At 41.3% G+C, this 22,054-nt stretch overlaps 1 protein-coding gene across 3 annotated transcripts in view; it reads left to right on the top strand.

Moving 5' to 3' along the window:
• LOC119721335 (exocyst complex component 7-like) overlaps window positions 1-21,778 on the top strand; it is a 59,271-nt gene extending 37,493 nt beyond the window's left edge. For 2 of the 3 annotated variants that reach the window (XM_038191368.1, XM_038191370.1), the window contains 4 exons: window positions 203-265; window positions 9,407-9,540; window positions 18,400-18,535; window positions 20,858-21,778. In XM_038191368.1, coding sequence (XP_038047296.1) covers window positions 203-265; window positions 9,407-9,540; window positions 18,400-18,502 — 300 coding nt within the window. In that variant the 3' untranslated portion in view covers window positions 18,503-18,535; window positions 20,858-21,778. The remainder of the gene's footprint in view (window positions 1-202; window positions 266-9,406; window positions 9,541-18,399; window positions 18,536-20,857) is intronic. The other variant, XM_038191369.1, reaches the window with a different exon arrangement.
• Window positions 21,779-22,054: the final 276 nt, after the last annotated feature.

Here is a 22,054-nt window from a genome sequence, read left to right as displayed (position 1 = left end):
GCAAAATACGCCCGCGTGCCAGGCACTCGCGTGCACCTGAACGTCAGTTCGTGGTGTCGGCAACGAAATGTTTCTCCCAGTGGTCTCCCTCAACTCTCTCTTTGGACCGTTGAGGGGTTCTTGTGCACGGAGCCCAACTCCCTGTTGTAAATAATAACCTTTGCTGTTAACACTTTGGTATTACGACCCCATGATCTGCCAGGAGCAATTCACCTATAAGGTGAAGGACAAAAAGGAGCGGCAGCAGATCAAGGACATATTCAAGGTCAGAGGTTAAGAGGTCACTCTCATCACAGGTCATCATGCCCGGCCACCTTCAACAAAACGCCGCCCCCTCCCCACTTCCCGCCTCACCAATACGCAAAATCAAATGCTCCCATATAAAATTCATCTGCACTTCAATCATTTTCAAACTGGCATTGTATACACGGTGCTGTGGGAGAGACTGTGAGAAAAAAACAATGCCCTTTGATGGTTAAGCTGATGAGCATACATGATTTTAGCAATCATTGACGGCAGATATCCTTACGATTTTGTTACTAACTCATTTTCTTATTCAAATATACTAACCATTTCCCCCCACCACACCACAGCAGGTGCCGTTTTCATTTCAGCAATTTTGCACAAATCAATCATGTAAAGCAGTGCTGCCTTTTTCCCCCTCTAAATCCAGCGCACTTGAGTTAGGAAGAGACAAGCAAGAAAATCTGCAAATAATTCATCCCGTTTTATTGCACTGCTTTTTTCCTCACACTTGCCAAGCCTTAGTCACTGTGGGTGGTGGGTGGGGTTTGGATTTTTTAAAAGGGTGAGAAGCTAGGGAGCCAGACGATAGGATCCTAAGAGAATCTTTTTCAAAGATTAAACCCAACCCTTCTCAATCCTCCGAAATCCTCCGGGCCAATTTTTGGAGGATTTTGGAGGATTGAGGCTCGAATGGCAAAAAAGTGTTGGTTGATTTTGGAGAATGTATTGTGTCGAGTTCGTACATGTACTGGTAGGCTGTACCCTGCATTGTTTATGTTAAGTCATGCATAATTGAGCCCTGCACAGTTCTAGCCACTTCGATCACTAAAAAGGGGTTAAGGGCCATGTCCTTCAGACAGAAATTGTGTCCTTCAGACAGAAATTGAGCTGAAGGAGTATTGACAAGCACGTGCGACCCAGACTATTTTGGTTGGAGGGTGGATTTCGGAGTACCCTGTTTCTGTAAATTGCCATTGCTCCTTACACGTATTTACCATTTTTGTTCCTTCATGGGTGGATATAGGATATGACAAACCACCATAGTGGTGAACCACCCCGTAGTATTAAAAAAAATTAATTCATTATTCTAAAAATCAATTTTTTTTTTTAGAAATTATATTTTTTTCAAAAATGTTGCCCAAAATTTTTGGCCGCAGAAAAAAATTGGGTGTTTTTTTTTTTTTTTGGGGGGGGGGGGCTATTTTGACGTTGGTGGCGCCATTTACACCCCTATTATACTACTCGAAAATAGGCCACATACATATAACCACGTTCAAATCTTGGGTGCGCCACTGTCCATATCGGAATAACTGTCCCCACTTGAAAAAGCTTTTACATCCAGAAAAATTCTGGATGTAAAAGCACCCCAGCACCCTCCATTCTTATGAAAAGTCCTGGTTTGCCACCGTGTCCATTGTAATTTACTACTCAGGATAGCAGACCCCAACAAGACGTCGTCCTGGATAAAGAAGATGTAATTAGATTGTAAGAGAGAGATGTCCCGAGTCGGTTTCACTGCAGGTGTCAGACGGTTTCACTGCAGGTGTCCGACGTGACCGCAGTCACGGTTTTTGGAGTTTGTTATTGTCCTGCGCGTCCCCCCCCCCCCCCCCCTTCCCAACACTCAGTTAAAGATTGACATTCAGACTGTATATTGCATTTCGGACATGGTTGGCCTTGTTTATGACCGTTAGGCATGGTTGCATATTTGTAAACTCAGCCGATACAGCTGTGTGTTTTGAAGGTCTTATTGTCCTGCAACCCCCCCCCCCTTCCTTTCCTCAATTAAAGATATAAATTGACATTGAGATCATGGATATTGCATTTCGGACACGGTTGGCCTTTTTATGACCGTTCAGCTTGACCGGAACTTTGTAATATCAGCCGCTCCAGCTGCGTAGTTTTTTACGGTCAAGGGTAGCTTTCTGAACAGGGTTTTTGGGATGAAAACAAAAAAGTGAAATTTGAGGAGTCAAATTCTTGAGGGCCTGAAGAATAAAAAAAAATGAGGATTAACAGTTTAGAAATTTTAAAGCACAGCAGAGGGGACTGCTGTTCATAAGTCCTGGTTTCAGGGTTTAGTTTTAGACTTGGCCAAGAAAAAAACAACCTGTGTTTCCTATTACCCTACCCAACCTAGAAAATTATGCGGAACCTAAATCTTTTTAACATGTAAAGATTTAGTATTTGCTGACATTGTCCTGTATGTTTTTGAAATTCTTAGTGCAGCTTTTAAGTTTGTCGGCAATGCGGTCTTGCCGCACCGTGTAGAGAATCATATAAACAATGGACCAAATGAAAAATGAGCAGATAATTCATGTTTACTGTTTTGAGAATGCATGCAACAACAAGAAGTTGAAAAATTAACCGACCATCGTCCCTCTCAGTTTTGTTCTGGTTATAAAAATTTAGAGCAAAGAAAAAAAAAAGATTTTACCAACCCACCCACCCAATAAACACCTGTTATTGGTGTTATTTTACTTCGCCTCTCATTTCATTTATACAGGTGCGGATCCAGAGGGGGGTTGGGGGGTCAAAACACCACCCCCCCCCCCCCCCCCCCCCCCGGTCCTCTCTGATCTCTGAGACACACACGCAAAATTATAACAATTATTGTAATAATCAAAAAAGCATTACCTATAATTATGTCTGCCTGTCCGCAACAATATAACAAAATCTGACGGGTCTGACCCCCCTGCAAAAGTTCCTGGATCCGCCCCTGCTTAGGTACATTGCTAAATTTATGGACCTTATTTCACTTTTAAATAGTTGCTTAAGTGCCCATACCTCTTTTCTTTTCTTTTTCTTTTTCATTTTTTTTGGAGGGGGTGGGGGTGGGGAGGGGGTTATAGGGGCATTTTTTAATGTTTCATCTTGCATCCAGGCATTTGGATGGCCAAAATGGAACCATCTGAAATTGTCATAGAACATTGGCATTCTCATATCATGGTAATGATAAATACACAGAAATACGATTTTCCTTTCATACATTTACATGCAAAGCCCCTGTGCATTTAATTACAACATTATTACTTTAGCAGTATTTTAATTGGTTTGTTGGGCTTTTAATTTAATTAGTGATTTATGTATTTATGTGGTTTGAGGAAAAAACAGTATTGCTAAGAAGCTCATCTCAATCCAGAACCCATCAAATTCAGTCCATTTCTGCATGCATGAAAAAACACATTTTACATTAATAAATGCCATTCTGTTTTGGGAACCATAGCAAAAACAACATTATTTAAAATTCCATTGTTTTTCCTATAATTGAATTGTATTATATATGAAGAGTTTTATTTCCCAAAATGCAATGTATCCATTTTAAAAAAGTGAAAAAATGCTCAGTTATGACAATGTGTCAAACATACACGGTATAACAGCTGCTTCTTGCTTTATTGTATTTTGGGCAGCCACGAGAGAGCGGGATTCTAAAAAGTAACAAAATGGCGTTCTGCGCATTTTAGAAACATAACTCTTCATATGTGTGACAATGTTTAATGTATTTCAATGTCAATTGTATATCGTGTGCTTGAATGCTGTAATTTCATTGGTCTAGAATGGTCACGTGACCAGTCTGTAAAAATGCATATATACCGGGTACACTGCGTACAAATGCATATATACTGCACAGACATGACAGAGTTGTAATGACTCGAGTCAATGACTCGACTCGAGTCCGACTCGAGTCACAATTTTTGGTGACTCGACTCGACTCAAGTCCCCAAGGGTAAATGACTCGACTCGACGCGAGTCACTGCAAGCAAATGACTCGGCTCGACTCGAGTCCCTCATCAGAAGACTCGACTCGACTCGAACGAAGGCTAATAAAACTCGAGTCCCAAAAATAAAAGCACAACTTAAGGTGCTTTTTGACCAAAAGAGGGCCTCGATATACGGGACGATAAATAGCTTTGCATATGCAGTCTTGTTACAGAAGAGATTCTCAAGGCTTCATTTATGAAAAAAAAAATTAACATTTGCCCCTTTTACGACCCTGGAACCTGACAAGGAGATATCTCATTTCATCTTCCGGATCATTAAAGCGCGCTCCCGTTGATGAATTCTCCCCTCATTAGAACATCAGAATTCATCAGGTTTGATTGGAGCAGATGGTGCTTGCATCTTGGAGGTATCGATGCATGCACGACGCATACCTAATGAACGGTGGCCGCATAAACTGGACCCTGGAATGACATGATGCAGTCAATAAAAGATTTGTGAGAGTGTTGCGATTTGTTTTTTTTCTCCTGATCCATGGGCTTATAATTCTTCAAACCTTGATGCCATGACATGTGGCAGTATTGATTGTAGTTGTCTTTGGCTGTGATTAACAAAATGAGTATAACCACTTCTCTTATAGTTACTCACTGGATCCCGAATGGGAAGATCTAAAGTATTGGAGTAAAACGTCTTGCCCAAGGACATAAACCACCTTGAATACATTTATATTGAGTGCGTTCGATTACTTCCCCCAGCTTACTCCCGCCTGGCTCCTCGCGTAATGACAGACATGCGCAGTGGAGCTAAATGGACGAACGATTTCGGGGAAAGTTTCGTGCAAGAGTTTGAAAGTTGAACTTGGACATATCACAGGATGCATCCGAATCAAGTGTCTAGAGCTAGGTCTAGGTCCACGCCCATTGAAAATACACGGGTCCGCGCTGACAATAGACGTAGCCGTAGCTCTGGAAGCCTGTTTCGGAAAAAATGTCGCAACCTGACGCCACTTCAGCGGTTTGTGTACAAAGTCTATGGAGAGTCAAGAATTTTTTTAAAAGTATTTCCTAACAAAATTGGAAAAGTTTCTCATTATCGTCATTTTTGCAATGAATGACCTTGATTGAGATGATATATGAAGAAAAAAGTGGCGTCAGGTTGCAACATTTTTTTCGCCCGTATTGGACACGGTCTGAGGCACCCGCCGGACGTCACGTTGGCAGCCATGTTTATTGCATGGCCTTATGGGAAACTTACCCGAGTAACTGGCTCGGCGAGTCGTTACTTGGGCCAGACTTGAGTAAGCGTGAGAAGTCACGTGAGAGGTCAATCGAACGCTGCCACGCTTGCACGAGTAAGCAGGGGGGGGGATCAAACGCACTCATTAAAGCCAGGGGCAGGGAGCTCAGGTTGTACTCGGTTTGATTGGAACCAGATAGTGCAGGGATGCATGCATGGCACATGCTTAATCAAGGGTGGTCACCTAAACTTGGCCATGGAAACAAACATATTGCAGTCACTAAAAGATTCTGAGAGGTCTGCAATTGTTATTACCCCTGATCAGTGGGCTTATAATTCCTCAAACCTTGATGCCTTGATATGTGACTTGTTTAAGTGTTAGTGGTTGTAGGTTCCTCCTTTGGCTGTGATGGCAAGTGCTCAAATCATAACCATTGCAGTTAATACCCACTTGATGCTGAATGGGAAAATCAGAAGAATTGGAGCAAAACGTCTTGCCCAAGGACATAATAAACCACCTTGAATCCCCAATGTGGGGTTGGACTGTGTTTGATTGGACCAGGTTGTGCTCCCATCATGAGTGCAACGATGCTTGCACAATGCATGCCTAATGAGCGGTGGTTGCATACTCTGGGCCGTACAATATGATGCAGTCACTGCAAGGTTCCGGAGGTTCGCAATTGTTTTTACCCCTGATCTGTGGGATTATAATTCCTCAAACCTTCATTCCATGATATTGTAGCGGGATCCTACTGGGCTCTTGTCCGCCAAATCCGGCCAAACGCAAGAAAAGGGGACAGACAGACAGGATTTCTAACTCTGAAGGAAGATCTCATTTATTTCGCCAAGCGGACTCTGCGGGCAACTTGCCGCACCGCTATAAGAACTGCAACTGATCAATTCCCAGCATAGACATGCACACAATCTGAACAAATGTATACAAATGTAGCAACTTTACCCAACCCTGGAAATCCAGCCAAGTTCTTCCCGCGCAATTGAACAAAAGAACCCCACTTAGCCAACCTATTTGTAGAGCCTATTTCCGGAGCGCGCGCCAGCCAGACCCAAATCCAGGTCAGGTGCGCGCTGCCGGAGCCCCTCCGCCGGAGCGCTAGTGCTAGAAAGCAATGACAACAAAAGTGTGCATAGACTGTCCGTTACAATATGTAACCTGTGGGGGTATTTTGGATTGTAATGTCCTGTTGGTGTGAATACCAACATGGATGACTTCACTTATACTCACTTGCTGTTGCTTGGGAAGATCAGAAGAAATGGAGTAAAGTGTCTTGCTCAAGGGCATTAAACCACTTTGAATCCCCAAGCTGGGGTTGTACGTAAGGTTTGATTGGAACAGTCCATCAGTCACCTCACGAAATTATTCTTAACATTGTATCGTAAATATTCATTATTTGCATACTATACTCTCGCTCGTTTCAAACCCACTTGCTGTACATTCCCCAGCCAACTCTTTCCCCTGTCCAAAATGCAAAACAATTTACTGCCAACAGATTTCTTTTGATGCAGAAGGAGATAAGAAGTAGAATATGTCAAAAGAATTAAGCTCCAGAGTATTTTTCTGGCAGACAAAAAAGAATGATTCAACAATACCTCAGACAGTTTACCCATTCCCAGTAGTCGAGAGCCCGTCAAGTGGTCGTTCTCACATGGATGATAAAGACTTGGCTAGCCTGTCTTTTTAACATTTTCTAGTGTCACATGAAATTTGGACTCCTGTGAAATCCAGTGCCTTTTACCGTTTTATTGGTTGAACGTTCACAATCCTCGCGTAGGCATGCGCAATACTTCCAGTGAGTCGGTATTTCATTGTCCTAAATTCACAATGCACTCGGCGACATCGTGCAGTTCGCGCTTGCCAATCTCCATAAGGAGTAGTTTACGTCCTACTCAATGGACACTCCACTATGTAGCTAGAGGGGTGTTTAAAAAAAATGAAGTGAAATTGTGAAACAAAATTGTTTGAAATTTTGAATTTTTGACTTGTTTTGACTTTTGGACCGAATTTTTTGTTTGTTTACAGAAAAGGTATTTATGAATGGGAATAAATATGTGCTGGGTCAGCATTAAACACTATGTACTTGGTCGGTATTACCCTCGGGTAATTATTAACATTCAGACTCCAACTGTCTTAAATGTAGTGTTTAATACCGACCAAGCACACATTTATTACCTAATTTGAGTCCCCATTTAATGAAAGTTGTGTTTGGAATTGGACTAGTTTATAAATATTTGAGTCGTACATTTCATGTTTACTCACCAACTACATGACATTTCCCCCATCACTTGTATCTTCCGTCTTAACCCACTAATGTTAACATTTGGTCTTTAATAATTATATTTAAACAAGGGCGTTTCATCTCAACATTTAGTAAATGCCTGCAGCGTTTTTCCAATTAATCATTGGAAAGTTTGGTCTGTGGCAATCCTGTGCAAATTTGCAGAACCTGTTATTTATTCAGAGTATTTTTCTATGGATGATTATTTTGCAGGAGAATGCCCCCCTCCCAAATTATTATTTTTTTTTAAATTGCCAATTGTCAGGACAACCTGTTTTAATTTTGTATTTATTTTTTTTCTCTTAATTGTTGTTTTCAAATGATATAAAACAGATTTTGTTCATATCTTAGGAATAATTTCAGCTAGAACAGTCTGCAAAATGTCGCTGGCAATTTTGATTTAATACATTCTCTAAAAACAGTTAATTATATTATCAGCAAATTTCAGCAAAAAAAACACATTGTTTGTAAAAAAAAAAAAAAAATGGTAAACGAATTTTGCAAAGGGATTTGTCATTTTTCACTTCATGACAGGATTCTTTTGACAGGAAAAACAAAATAATAATACAAGTCATAAGCATGTCATCTGCCATTGCATGATCATGCATTGTAGCTTCCAACCATCATACAACCGAAATGGCAAATGGACTGGATTTGCACAGTGCAGGCCGTGTTCCATTTTTAAAAGCTATTTTGAATAAAATAAAAGGTGGACAGAGCCGAGCCATGATGTGCACAATTTCTGTTAGGAAGAATGGATTATCCATACATGTGTATATTTCACATGGATGCAGACCAGTAAATAAACTGAAGTAGGCTCCAATAATGAAAAGCCTCACTGTCAAAGATGATTACCCCGGAAAGTTGTCCGTACAAACCCATCGTCAATTGATCAATGATCTCTCCAGTTCATTGCAAAATACAGGGTGACTAAAAAAACATGCAACCCTAAAACATTTGATCGGTGGATTTTTATGATTTGGGTATCAGTTTTTTCTTTCAAATACTGAAAAATCATGAAAATAGCACTTTGGGTTGCCGAAAAAATGCCAATTATGTAAAAGTAGTCATTTTTCATCCTGTACACATAAAAAAAACACAGTAAGGGATTTTCACTGTACCTATTTGTGCATGTCCTAATCCTTACAAACAACACAGCACATAATATGACAAGAGTACAAATGAATTTGATGGAAACACCTTTGATTTTCCACCTGAACAGGTATATCTTCCTTTTTAGCGCTATTTTAAACCTTTTGTGCATCATAAATATGTCAAAGTATTAAAGAAATTGCACAAATGAAGGATAATTGCACAGTAGGCTTACAGTAAACTGTTTCCCTTTTTGAAAGACTTGTGTACAAGATGAAAAATGACTACTTTTACATAATCAGCATTTTCTCAGCAACCCAAAGTGCTATTTTCATGTTTTTTTCAGTATTTGAAAGAAAAAGCCCTCAGCTTTAATCTGATACCAAAACAAAAAATCTATGGATCCCATTTTTTTTAAAGGCAAGTGTTTTAGAGTTGCATTTTTTTTAGGTCACCCTGTAGAACAATTTCAGGTCAAATTTCATCCCAAATGAATTTTCATAATGCAAGTTCTAAAACCAGTTCAGATCTGGGAACGATCTATGCAGACTGATGATGATATACAAATGGTGATTTGGTCGCCGTAGGCAATCTTTGGCCTATTTAGCGGTCTGCAACCAAATATTGCCAAATGTATCCCTACACCCAAAGAAGCTGTTCACACAATTGAAAACGGGGCACCAGGTAGACAAATATCTGTCCAATGAGCAATCAAAGAACACTAGCTTGTACCAGCTCCTTTGGGATATTGCTGTGGGTACAAGGAAATACTCGTCATGTAAAAGTAACTGTATATCCTCCCTCCACCTTCTTCCCAGGGCTTCAATCAAGACTTTGAGGAGCTGTACAAGACCCAGAAGAGTTACGCCATACCCCATGCTGAGCTGCGGGCTGCGCTGCGTAAAGAGAACAAGGATCTCATCGTGCAACCTTACCAGGTCTTCAGAGACAAGTAAGTTCTGGGAAAGAATTATAAGCAAACCAGACTTTATAGTAATAATGTGTTTTTATAAAGTGCACGTATCCAGCAGTGTTCTGAGGGCACTACATCATTATTACCCTTCTGATTGGGCCAATGAAACATTCCAAAGACAATCTCAGCTCCCTGGGGAGTATACAGCTTGATGCTGCCATTTTTGCGCAAAGCAGCTACAATCAATCACAATAACCATCTCTGCCCTCACAGGTACCCATTTACTCCTGGGTGGAGAGAAGCAATGAGTGACAAAGTGCCTTGCCCAAGGGCACACGCACCATGACCTCAGGGTGGACTCAAACCCACAACCTGCAGAATTACCTGCAGACCACAAATTTAATGCTCCAGACTAGGCCACGGCACTCCACAAATGTTATTATGTTAAAAAAAAGACTGAAGTGGACTTGGCCGCAAGTATTATTGCAAAGTAATTTACAAACAATATACATGAAAACCTGTCGTTAGCTTGGATTTTTCTCATGTGAGTAGTGCAACCCCCCCCCCCCCCGAAAAAGAGGAAAACCATTCAGATATACTAACAATAAGCAAAATCTCTTTGCATCAGCTGTTACCATATTCTCAGAATTTGTATTTCCAGATGCCACCGGTTTTGAATTTCAACTCAATTTCACAACACTAAAAAAACAGCAAGCATTATTAAGATAATAGTACCAGTATTCAAACTAAAAAGAATTCAAAGATTGTCAACGAAGAGGTTTGGCAACACTGCATGAGGAAAGTCAGGGGAAATGTCAAAGTGCACCATGTTAAAGGGAATATACAACATTTGCAAACATCGAAAAATAAAACTACCTAGTTTTTACGAAATACTTTACTAGGATGTTGGTAAATGACAGTCTAAAGCATCCTGTAAAATTATGGCACCTGGTGTGAAGTCATTTTCAAGAAAATGGTATTTTTGTAAAAATTTCCAACGGTGGTCGGCTGACCACCGTTGGAAAAACCTAACTATTTTCAACTACTGCTCCAAATTAACCATTTTTCTTTCAGTCCAAATTTGTTTGCTATTGGTTACATGTTCATGAACGGGTGCAGGCCGGCTAGACTGGTTCCATTACCTTACAATTTTCCGGCATCTGTAAATTGATCCATTTTATATTTAGTGGAGTCAGGGAACCAGACTACTTGAACCTTTTTTCCCCCAGCATTTCAAACACAAACCTTCAAACATGTCAGTCTAACAATATTTGATCTATTATACTAACCCCTCAAATAGTTCATTTCTGAAAATTACAGCAAAAGCCAATCATGTATATTCCCTTTAAGGGAGACTACTATATACAGTATGTCCCCAAAAAATTTTCCGTCTAAATATTTTTGAAATAACAACTAAACCAAGAAGTAAAATTTGAAATGTGTTAATTGTGCAGATACTCCTAATCCTTGGCCTAAACCCCTATGAGTTTCATTTACTCCTAATCCTTGACCTAAACCCCAACGAGTTTCATTTAAATTCCATCACGCCTGACTGCACAATGGTCAATTGAACACAACACGACTCTGTGGTTGGGAATTATTAGAATCAATTTTGCCTTGCTATCAGTCACCATTTGCCCTTGAGCATTAACCCGAAGTCTTGCCATGATTACTGATACCTGATAGCCATGCAAATGATTCCAATCCCCAACCGCAGCCCTTGTTTACAACTTGAAGGATATTACATACCGGTAGTGTACATGACAAAGCACTGAAATTGATTAATGCCAAGGAACTTGGTCTCAGTGTCCAAGAAAGTTGTTGTGTTTAATTGACCATTGTGCAGTGAGGCAAAATTAAATAGAACTCACAGGTTGATGCCAAGGATTAGGTATATCTGCACAATGAACATTTTCAAAATGTACTTGGTTATGTTGTTATTTTAAAGGGAAAATACAACATTTGCAAACATCAAAAAATTAAACTACCAAATCATTTTGAAATACCTTGCTGGACTGTTAGTGAATGACAGTGTAAAGCATCCTGTAAAATCATGGCACCTGGTACATGTATACTGTCATTTTCAAGAAAAGTGGTATTTTTCTATCAATTTCCAACGCAAGTCGGCCGACCAGCGTTGGAAAAAACTGGCTTTTTTTCAAATACTGGCCCCAATTGACCATCGCACTTGTTTGCAATCGATTACACACCTATGAACGGGTACAAGCCAGCTAGACTGGTTCCCTGACCTTACAATTCCCCAATGTATGTAAACTGCTCTGTTTCTTCTTAAATGGAGTCAGGGAACCAGACTACAGGAAAATGATTGTTTTTCTTGGTTTTTATAGCATTTTCGAACCCAAAACCTCAAAAAAAGTCAGTGTAACTATATTTGCTATATATTTCCAACCCCCCAATTCCATCCATTTCTGAAAATTACAGCAAAAGCAAATGATGTATATTCCCTTTAAATATATTTAGACGAACTTTTTGGGGGACATACTGTATCATGTTGCATCTATATTGCAAGTTTCCTTTTCTGTGTGGCGAAGCATGTTTGAGCTGGGGAATTAAAAACACTGACAAAAGTCGCCCACTGCTCATTTTCCACCTGTACCATCTCATTTGTGTCTCTTGCTCTATACGCTCTTATTGCCATCTGACATTGTCTTCTCCAGCTATTCCCCCTATCAATTGCTCCCTGAATGTTTCCTTCCGCCACGCTCGGCTGCCACTTCAAATCGCTCGGCGTCCAACGCGCAATTTATAAAGCCCTCGCCGGCTTTCATGTCTCTTCTGGTTTCTGACACGGTATTGATTTCAACGACTGTCTGTCATCAATTTCCATCTTCGTGGAGGTCTCTCCTCGGCAGAAGAAGCAATCATTTGCCATGCTTGGGGTGGTTCTGAAATGAAACCGAGAGCCGGGCAAGTATTTGCTACTTGAAAACGCCCGATAATAATGGATTCAATATGTGGAATGTTATGGATCATGAAGCTTTGCAGCATTGAAAAAAATGTAATGAAGGTTAAGGGTAATTATCAGCATCCAGACCGGTCTGAAACATAGTGTTTAATACCCGACAAGCACGTATTTATTCCCATTCATAAATACCTTTTCGGTCAAAAACTCAAAACCTTTCGGTCCAAAAGTCAAAACAAGTCAGAAATTATAAATTTCCAACGATAATATTTACTTCATGTTTTTTTTTAAACACCCCTCTAGCTATTTTTTGGTATGTGCCTCTCGCAAGAAGTCGCAAACAACTCCTCATATGGAGATTGGAGCGTGATGCGATGTGAGCGTGATGCGATGTGGCGCAGAACGCAGCTGTGCCGGTGTATTGTGAATTTAGGACTACATGTATGTAATACAGACTCACTGTTAGTATTGTGCATGCCAACATGAGGATTGTGAATGTTCAACCAATAAAACGGTATAGGGCACCGGATTTCATAGGAGTCCAAATTTCATGTGACACTGGAAAAGTGTTTACATGTAAGACGACCCGGCAACTTCGAATACCTCGGGGAGCTAATATCGACTATCCACCCTCAACCCATGTTATATTGGTATTTGTATAATGGCACCCAGTTACTTTGTACAGTTCAGAGGCATGAATATCCTCTTGTGGAGTTTGTTAACACAACAGAATGAAAAACATCAAAGCATCAAAAAGCCACCTGTTTGTGATCTCCCGCCCTTCCTCATATTACCAGTACGTACGTAATGACTACAAAGTGTCTCACAGTAGCTTAGCACTAACGTTGTTGACAGAACAGGTCACATGCAGTTGTCATCGTTCCACAGTGCCCGTTTCTCCGCTTCCAGAGCCCCATTGTCATTACTCGAAAGACGAGTCCTTTAAAGGAAACTCCAGACCCCATTCACGTCCTCCAACCCCCCTTCCCCCTCTACCCTCCAACCTTCCCCCCCCCCCCCCCTTGCCAGAGCCCAATCATCATTTGGATAAAAGCCTCTCGATGATGAGCCCTTCAAGAAAAATGTATACATGTACCTCCTCAGTCCTTTAAGGGAAACTCTAGACCCCATTCACGTCCAACAACCCCCTATCCCCTCTCTACCCTCCAACCTCCCCCCCCCCCACTATTCCCAGAGCCCAATCATCATTGGGATAAAAGCCTCTCGATGATGAGCCCTTCAAGGAAACTGTAGCCCTCTTGTTCCCCAAACCCCATGCCCCTTAACCTTTCAAACCCCCTCCCTTCACCCACCCCCTCCCCCAACCCCTCCACCACCCCTCTACCTACCTTCCTTCCACATCCCCCCCCCCTTCCCTTGTCTCAAACCATCCACAACATTTAACTAGAAACCTGATCGACGTTGACATTTCCAATCCTCATTCGGTGGTTCAGCTTTCCTCCCCTCATCAGAAGGGGACCTGCTTTCCAAGCCAGTCATTTCAGCTGTCCTTAATCCGACCCACGAGGGGATACGCCAAACGCATCGCTCTCAAATGTCAAATGCAAATGCACATTTGCCCGTACCAATGAGTTAAAGTAACCAATATATCCAGGCGAACCACTGTTTCGTGACGGGATCAAGGCCTGCAATCACTTGATGAGTTCGGTGCCTCAGGCCATGCCTCAAGCCAGGCAGTTTGTTAAAAATTTGAAACTATTTCCAGTTTTGCATTTACATTTGTACAACATGCTTACATGTGGATTGCATTGACAAATATTTGCATAGTTTTTTTCCCTTAGAGTAATCACATTTTACATGGGATGTGCCTAGGAGAGTGACATTTTTATAACAGATAAAACTTGACATTTCCTTTAACATACATGTAGTACAGTTTTACTAGGTTTCAGCTAGGTTTTTCTTCAGCTGATTCCCTGGGTTTTCCCTCGCTGATTCCCTGGGTTTTCCCTAGCTGATTCCATGTGTTTTCGCTAGCTGATTCCATGGGTTTTCCCTAGCTGATTCCATGGGTTTTCTTCAGCTGATTCCATGGGTTTTCCCTAGCTGATTCCATGGGTTTTCCCTAGCTGATTCCATGGGTTTTCCCTAGCTGATTCCATGGGTTTCCCCTAGCTGATTCCATGGGTTTTCCCTAGCTGATTCCCTGGGTTTTCCCTAGCTGATTCCCTGGGTTTTCCCTAGCTGATTCCCTGGGTTTTCCCTAGCTGATTCCATGGGTTTTCCCTAGCTGATTCCATGGGTTTCCCCTAGCTGATCCCATGGGTTTTCCCTAGCTGATTCCATGGCTTTTCCCTAGCTGATTCCCTGGGTTTTCCCTAGCTGATCCCATGGGTTTTCCCTAGCTGATTCCCTGGGTTTTCCCTAGCTGATCCCATGGGTTTTCCCTAGCTGATTCCATGGCTTTTCCCTAGCTGATCCCCTGGGTTTTCCCTAGCTGATTCCATGGCTTTTCCCTAGCTGATTCCATGGGTTTTTCATATTTGATTCCTGGGTTTTCCCTAGCTGATTCCATGGATTTTCCCTAGCTGATTCCATGGATTTTCCCTAGCTGATTCCATTGATTTTTCCTGTTTGATTCCTGGGTTTTCCCTAGCTGATTCCATGAGTTTTCTTCAGCTGATTCCATGGATTTTCCCTAGCTAATTTCCATGGATTTCACCACTCAAAATTTAAAGTAGAATGTTCAAAACCTATGCCTGGTAAAGTTTCAGATCAGTGGATGTTGCACACTTTTTGAGAAAACAGTTAAAAAAAAAACGTTTTGAACATGAAACACGATTTCATCCATGGCAGTCTTTATTCCCCAAAAATCAGACAATTGGAAATCCCCTACATTTCTAGATTTCCATTAAATGACGGCAAGCCAGACAGAATAATTTCATGGGGTGTTTATTTAATACCAGTACGATCTTTAATCCATCTACATGTAAGCTTTTTGATAATAACGCCAAACAAAAACAATAGTTATCTGCTTCCAATTACATGGCATTTGAAAATACACATGTAGGGTAGGTAGGTAGGGAATTTTTTGTGTACGATCATATGGAGGTGTCTGCATGTACTCAAAGTTAAAAGGTAGTAATTAATGGGTTTTTTTTGGGGGGGGTGGGGTTTCCTCATTTCCCCCCCCCCAAAAAAAAAAAATAGGGTAGGGGTTGTCAAAATAGGATAGGTATGGTAGGGTAACTGGAAGCAGAACTATTTTTTGGCCTAAATTTGGTAGGTTACTTTTGGGATAAATGCAAATGATCCTATAAGATGTGAAACTTTGTTTTTCATTTCCAGATAAATAGGTAATTCCAGATACGGTTGATTGGTATTGCAAATCAAGGTCCTTGTCGGGGTTAGGTGTGCCTTTAATCAAAACCTCATGCCAGATTGGCTCGCATGGCATTGGCGACGGTGTTCATTAAGCCCACGTATCCATCCCATCCAATCTGTAATGTAACTGAATCCTGCATTGGCAACTGTCACCAGTCTAGTCCTTTGATCCATGGCAGCTGTGAATAGAAACTGCCTGAATATTAGTCTGGTTCCAAGACTGGACTTGGATTTTGTTTCTTTGGTGCAACCAGTCTCGATCCCTGACAAAGTGCAGTCAAGGCGCCTTGGTGGTAGAGGCCACTAACAACCTCAAGGGCGGATGGGGGGGGGGGGCGGCAATGGGGGCCGTGGCTCCCTCCCCCCCCCCCCCCCAAAAAAAGAGGGGTTTTTAAGTGGCGTCGCAATAAAGGCAGGCACTGCGTACATCACCATCTTTTCCTCAAAAAGATTTGGTTAAAGTGGTCAGAAATTGCCTCAGATCGCACCACAGAGCATCTAGAATCCAAAAATGTTTCGGGGCCCTTAATAGCGGGCCCCGAACCCATGCCGTAATTTTTGGGACCCACGTTTGGGGGACCAAAATTTGTTTGGGCCCCCAAAAAATTTTGTTCTGGACCCGCCCTTGATCAACCTGATGAGTCCAATTCATTCTTGGGAAGTTTGGCAGCGCTACCTAGGAAAATCCAAGCATACCGGTACTTATGGTGTGCATTTAAGGGGGATCCAAAACACTTTTTTTGGGGGGGGGGTTCAAAATTTGCTTTTTGTTCCCTGAAAAAGTGGTTCCAAAAGTTTTCCACCCCAAATTAAATATGAAAGCAGAGGGGGGGGGGGGGGGGGGGGGGGGGGGGGAACCAGGGGGGGGGGGGACAAGAACTCTTCATAGCTTTGGTGCATGGTGGCGCAATTTTAATGCTGCCCTTCCAGAATCCCATTTTCTTGGGCAGGCCTAAGAGTGGTGTACTCAGTCATTGCGGTTGTCACTTGTTTCTGCGGACTAACTGAATTTTGTAAATTGGGGGCAGTATTTTGGAAATTGATACAAAAATTCCACTTTTCTTGAGAATGACAGTACACCAGGTGCCATGATTTCACAGGATGCGTGAGACTATTATAAGATGGAATTTTTTTGCGTCGGGACAATATAAATCAAATTAGGTTTTTGCCCTTCACCGACGTTTATACACTGTATACTCAGTGTGTTACCTCCCGAGTGAAAGTTGGACAAAATCACTCGGGTGGGACTCGAACCCACGACCTCCTGCTTTCTAGTGCAGATGTCTTACCACTCGACCACTGAGCCAACGGGATCGGTTGGCTGGTTCGAGACTATTATTCTATGCTTGAGACTATTATTCACTATTACAGTCAAGTAAGCTTATTCCATAATAATTTGGTAGTGTTGTATATTTAATGTTTGCAAATGTTGTATATTACCTTAAATTGTTTCTCCGCTATGAATTAGCTAAGCAGCAATGATGTGATTGGCAGCTGCTGACAGGCTTATTGAGAAGAGGAAAAAAAAGAAAACATTTCAAGAGATTTCCTCAAAAACACTATTTTTAGCCAACTTCCTGTAATTTGTAGTGATGTCCTTTAGAAAGCTTGTTGATGTTGCCAAAAATCCATTCCTCTTTTCAGCCTTTCAGAACGTTTTTACCTTGAGGATTGTCCTTTTTGTGTGTGGTTGTGATGCTCTCGGTCAGCCTTTCATCAGACTATCCCAACCACCTGCCCTATTTGTCTATTATTTCTCTGTGTGTGTTTTTTTTTTTTTTTTTTAGCTGAATAGGTTTTTTGTTTAATAGCCCAGAGGCTGTGTTGTTGGACGAGTCCATCACAAGTCCCTGCAGGTCCTCACAAGTCGTTAAAAGTCGCCCAGTCCCAATTCAAGTTTACAATTTCTTCAAATGAAATTTGATGAAGGCATTCCTTTGCATTCCTTTTTGTTCAACCCCTGCAAATGTGAATGGACTTTTGATTTACTTGTGACTGGACTTGTGATGGACTTTTGACTGGACTTGTGATGGACTCAACTTCAACATTGCCTAGAGGAAGGAAAGGACATTGACTCAAATTTCGGTTTCACAATTTATGAAGATTTGGAGTCCAGAGGCACTTTACATACAGGGTGGCCCCCCAAAAAACCGAACAGTCGAAGCTCCCTCTTTTTCACAGTTTTGTAAAAAATACTTCGAAAGTCTTGATGCACATTTGACAAGTTTCGTTCGCTAGCTTTTCAAAAACAACTTTCCTATCAGGAAAATGTTAATTGAGTTATGGTCAATTTAAAAAACAGTGCCACTTTTAAATTTTGCAACAAGGGTAATTTCTCTTTTGAGAAGAAATTGTAGTCATGAAAAGTTTAACTTGTGTTGTGTTTTAACTTCTCAGCTGTTTTCTGCTCTGCCCTCTACTGGTTGCTTCTTTCAAGGATGGAAGTTTCAAATATCATTTGCCGTGGAAAAAAAATTAAAAAGTGGCACTCGTGTTCAATTGGTCAAAACTCAATAATATTTTTCCGATTGGGAAAGCTTTTTTTGTTGTTGAAAAGCTCATGAAGTTCATTTAAGAGGGCCCACAAGAATCCAGAAATTATGGACTACCTGTTGATTTTTTTTATGACACAGGTACATGCTGATTAACTTCACCAAGAACCCCAACAAGTACATGAAGCTTACCACGGAGATGGTAGCAGCATACATAGACAGGTTCTTTGACATTACAGCGTAGAGGAGATATGAAGCAGCCTGCCCTGTGTTCCAGGTAAGTCCTACCTTAGTTTGATTGATTCATTGAACAGTCAAAATAGAAGCAGTTTGTGGTGCAGGTACTGCCTTACAGTGTATGTACTTTTAAGTTAGTTGATGAGCCTTCTCAACACAGTTGATGAGTCTTCTTAAATCTGCGGATGAGCATGGTTTTATTGCAATGCTGTTTGGATCTCTTAACTCTAACCCCTTTAGGGCGTGTGAAAAACCATATTAAAATTTGAGCATTCAAGAGTGTTTGGGTTAATCGTTGACAGACTTTGTTCGGTTCTTGTTATCTGTAATTCTAAAGGTATTTTACCAGACGATGGACATTTCTTGTTGAGTCATATCTGATATAAGTTGATGAGCCTTCTTCAGTCAGTTGATCAGCCTTCTCTCCATGGATGAACCCTCTGTAATCAGTTGATGAGCCTGCATTTACATGTATTTGTTGTTATGGATATTCAGTGATCAGTTCAAAATAACGTTCTAAGTTGATTCATCTCTTTCGTGGAGGCCTTGTCCTTGTACATGTACATGTATTTTTAAGCTGAAGAGAGGTCTACTGGGGTGTGTGATCCAGCAGCATGCCCCTTCTTATCATTTGGGTAACATTTTTTTTGTTCCGTTTCGGTTTCGTAACACCATGTGGTAATAACCATGTGGTAATAACTACTGTCGCTCAGTAGATATTTAGTTCTGATAAGAACTTGTCCTGCTTATTTTCAACTTTCGCTAATTACGTGAAGGGCAAAACCTAACTTGATTTACATCACCCCTACGCAAAAATCCCATCTTATTAAGTAGTTTTGGTTCTGATAAGAACAGTCCTGCTTTAAGTTCTAAAAGAACTTGTCGTTGGTCACAACGTTTCGTCTAGCCTGCTGTAGTCATCGTCAGGAGACTGAGGAGAGTTGGAGATGCTGCTCTTTAAGCAGGCTTTGTTGTTAGAATTGGTTATTACCACATGGTGTTACCGCAAACCGAAACGATACTGGTACTCCACCATGTAAAGCCTAAAATCTTATGCCCCTTCTTCCTTTCACCTGGCCGACCTTCTGCTATATCTAAGCCCATAGTGGTGTTGGGGGAGGGTCCAACAAACAGCCCTTAAAATGTAATTGAAGAATGTTTGTGTAACACGAATGTGTAAATTCTGTGCCTATTTTTCTATTGTGAATAGTGCCACCTTTATGTAGTGTTATATGCCGTTACACCCTCCCGCTTTGCAAACTTACCATGTCTGAAGTATTTCAATGCATGTGCATTTCACACCAAAGCCAGCTCCATTGCCAGCTCCGGCCATTACGGGGGCCACAGTACCAGCTGGGGGGGGGGTTTACACCACAAGAAAAAAACACAAATGCTTATCATTTTGCCGAGGGGAAAGGGGGGGGGGGGGGCAACTGCTTGCAGCATCGTTGACGCATCGTTGGAAATGGCCTCCTTTCATTTTGGTTTTCTTCACAATGACAGCATGCCAGAAAGAATAATTTCACAGGGAGATCTGTGTCATTACTATCTTTAAACCAAGTAAGCTTCTTCAACAATAATTTTGTCAGTTATTTTTTGGATAGCTGCAAATGATATACTAAAAAGCACCATGAAATAATCCTTTACCTTTTGATTTAGGGGGGAAATGGAAATCCCCCTCTGTGCCTTGCTCTGGTTAAAAAAACAATGAATTCCACTCAAATCTGTGACAGCCAGATACTTTTTTTCTGCTGAAGAAAGCAGAAAAAATCCTGGATCGTTTAGGCAAACTCCAAACTCATAGCCAGTGATACTTCATCAAATACAGACACTGCATGTTTCCCGTCACAAGCAAGTTGGCGCTCTGTGCACAAAGTTCCTTAATATACCGGTACATTGTAAATCATCATCTGATTCACTGTTTTTCCCCATCACCGGCAGTCAGGAACGTATGCATGCGCAAACTCAGCCGTGACGTCCTTAATTAAAAAAAAGGCCAAGAAAAGAGATTGACTGCCCTGTTTCCGTTTTTCTGACAGCTTCAAGCTGCCTTGTCTGTGTGCTTCTGTATCAAAATGTCGTGTCCCCCCCCCCCTTTCCCCCGACACTTCTTTCTTGCACCGTGACATTTCAAGATCGTTGCTGCGTCAATACATGACGCATCGTTCCACCATCAATCTTAGAAGTTTTCAGGGTTTTTGTCGGAGGGTTTTATTTTAAACAACCGTGGGTCTTCTCATCTAACTGATTACAGTGCATCATCGGCAAGGATGTCTAGCAATTTCGGGGGGGGGGGGGGGGGTGTTGGATCGATTACGTTCTCCAAACAGCATCTGGACTTATGATTTATTTGCGTTCACAGTCACGTCGTACCTTGATCCCGCGTTCATCAAAAAAGCATGTGGCGAGACAAGAAACACCCCCCAACTACCGAATAGGCTTCTGAAACGTAAACCATCGACAAACAAGAACCACCGAAGAGAGATTTATATCTAGCTTTGGACTGTTTGTCTGGCGATGCTGGGATAACACGAATCGCAAAACACTCATGCCCAGACGAATTGGTCATGCGGTGCAGAAGACAAAACACAGAGGCCGAGTTTTACGGCGCTGTTTGGTGCATTTAAACTCCATGTAAAAGTGAGAAGAAGGAACCTTAAATGTGCACGTTGTCCTGAAATCGCCGGAAATTTTGTGATTTGTGATTTAGTTTACTTATCAGGTTTGAAAAGCCAGATTGAACGGAAACGCTTATTGTACCTGAGCATGCTGAGAAAAGGTAGCTACAGTAAGTTCCCATTTGCTTGCTGAAGTTGCTACCGGTAGTAAGCTCCCACGAAGACTAAGAAAACATGTGGTTATTTGATCAATATTCAAACATAGCTTTTTATTCTAATTAGCCTTTACATTCAATAAACACCTTAAAGTGATGTACCGGTACACACATATTTTAATTAACGTTTTAAAAGGAACATGTGGGACTGGAATTACACATACAATTTGAAAGTTTGCATGGTGAAGATAGCAATAGCATAAAGATTTACATGTACGGTAGCACCTTGTGACATTTTTCTTTCATGAGTTTGTGAGTTTCTGAAAAGAACCAGGGAAATGTTTCAGACAGTACATATATCTGCCCGTCATCAGGAGATGGCGACAGGCAGAGTATACTGTCCGATACATTTGAGTTTCACTCAGAACCTCACAAACTCACAAAAGAGATTTGTCACATAATAGCGTGATTAAAACAAAAATGAAACCCAAATGTCGAGACCATTGTTTTAGTGAAGTTCTGCATGTAGCACTTTCAAAATCTAGGATATGAAAGCCCAATTCATAAGCTTTCTTGTAGTACCAGAATCATTCAAATCACCCATGTACTTTTCAGGTTCAAAAGTTTTAACACAACCACCGTTTTAAAGTTCTGTCCACTGATCACAGAAAAAGGTGTGCGTTCTTTCAGCAAAACGAAAACAATTCACACACATCCCTATGTGATTTGTTTTCATTTTGCTGAAAGAACACCTTTTTGTGATCCGTTGACAGAACTTTAAAACGG

Source organism: Patiria miniata, unplaced genomic scaffold (assembly GCF_015706575.1).
Source record: "Patiria miniata isolate m_02_andy unplaced genomic scaffold, ASM1570657v1 HiC_scaffold_13, whole genome shotgun sequence".
NCBI classification, from domain to species: domain Eukaryota; kingdom Metazoa; phylum Echinodermata; class Asteroidea; order Valvatida; family Asterinidae; genus Patiria; species Patiria miniata.
This window is presented reverse-complemented; position numbering and strand designations above follow the sequence as displayed.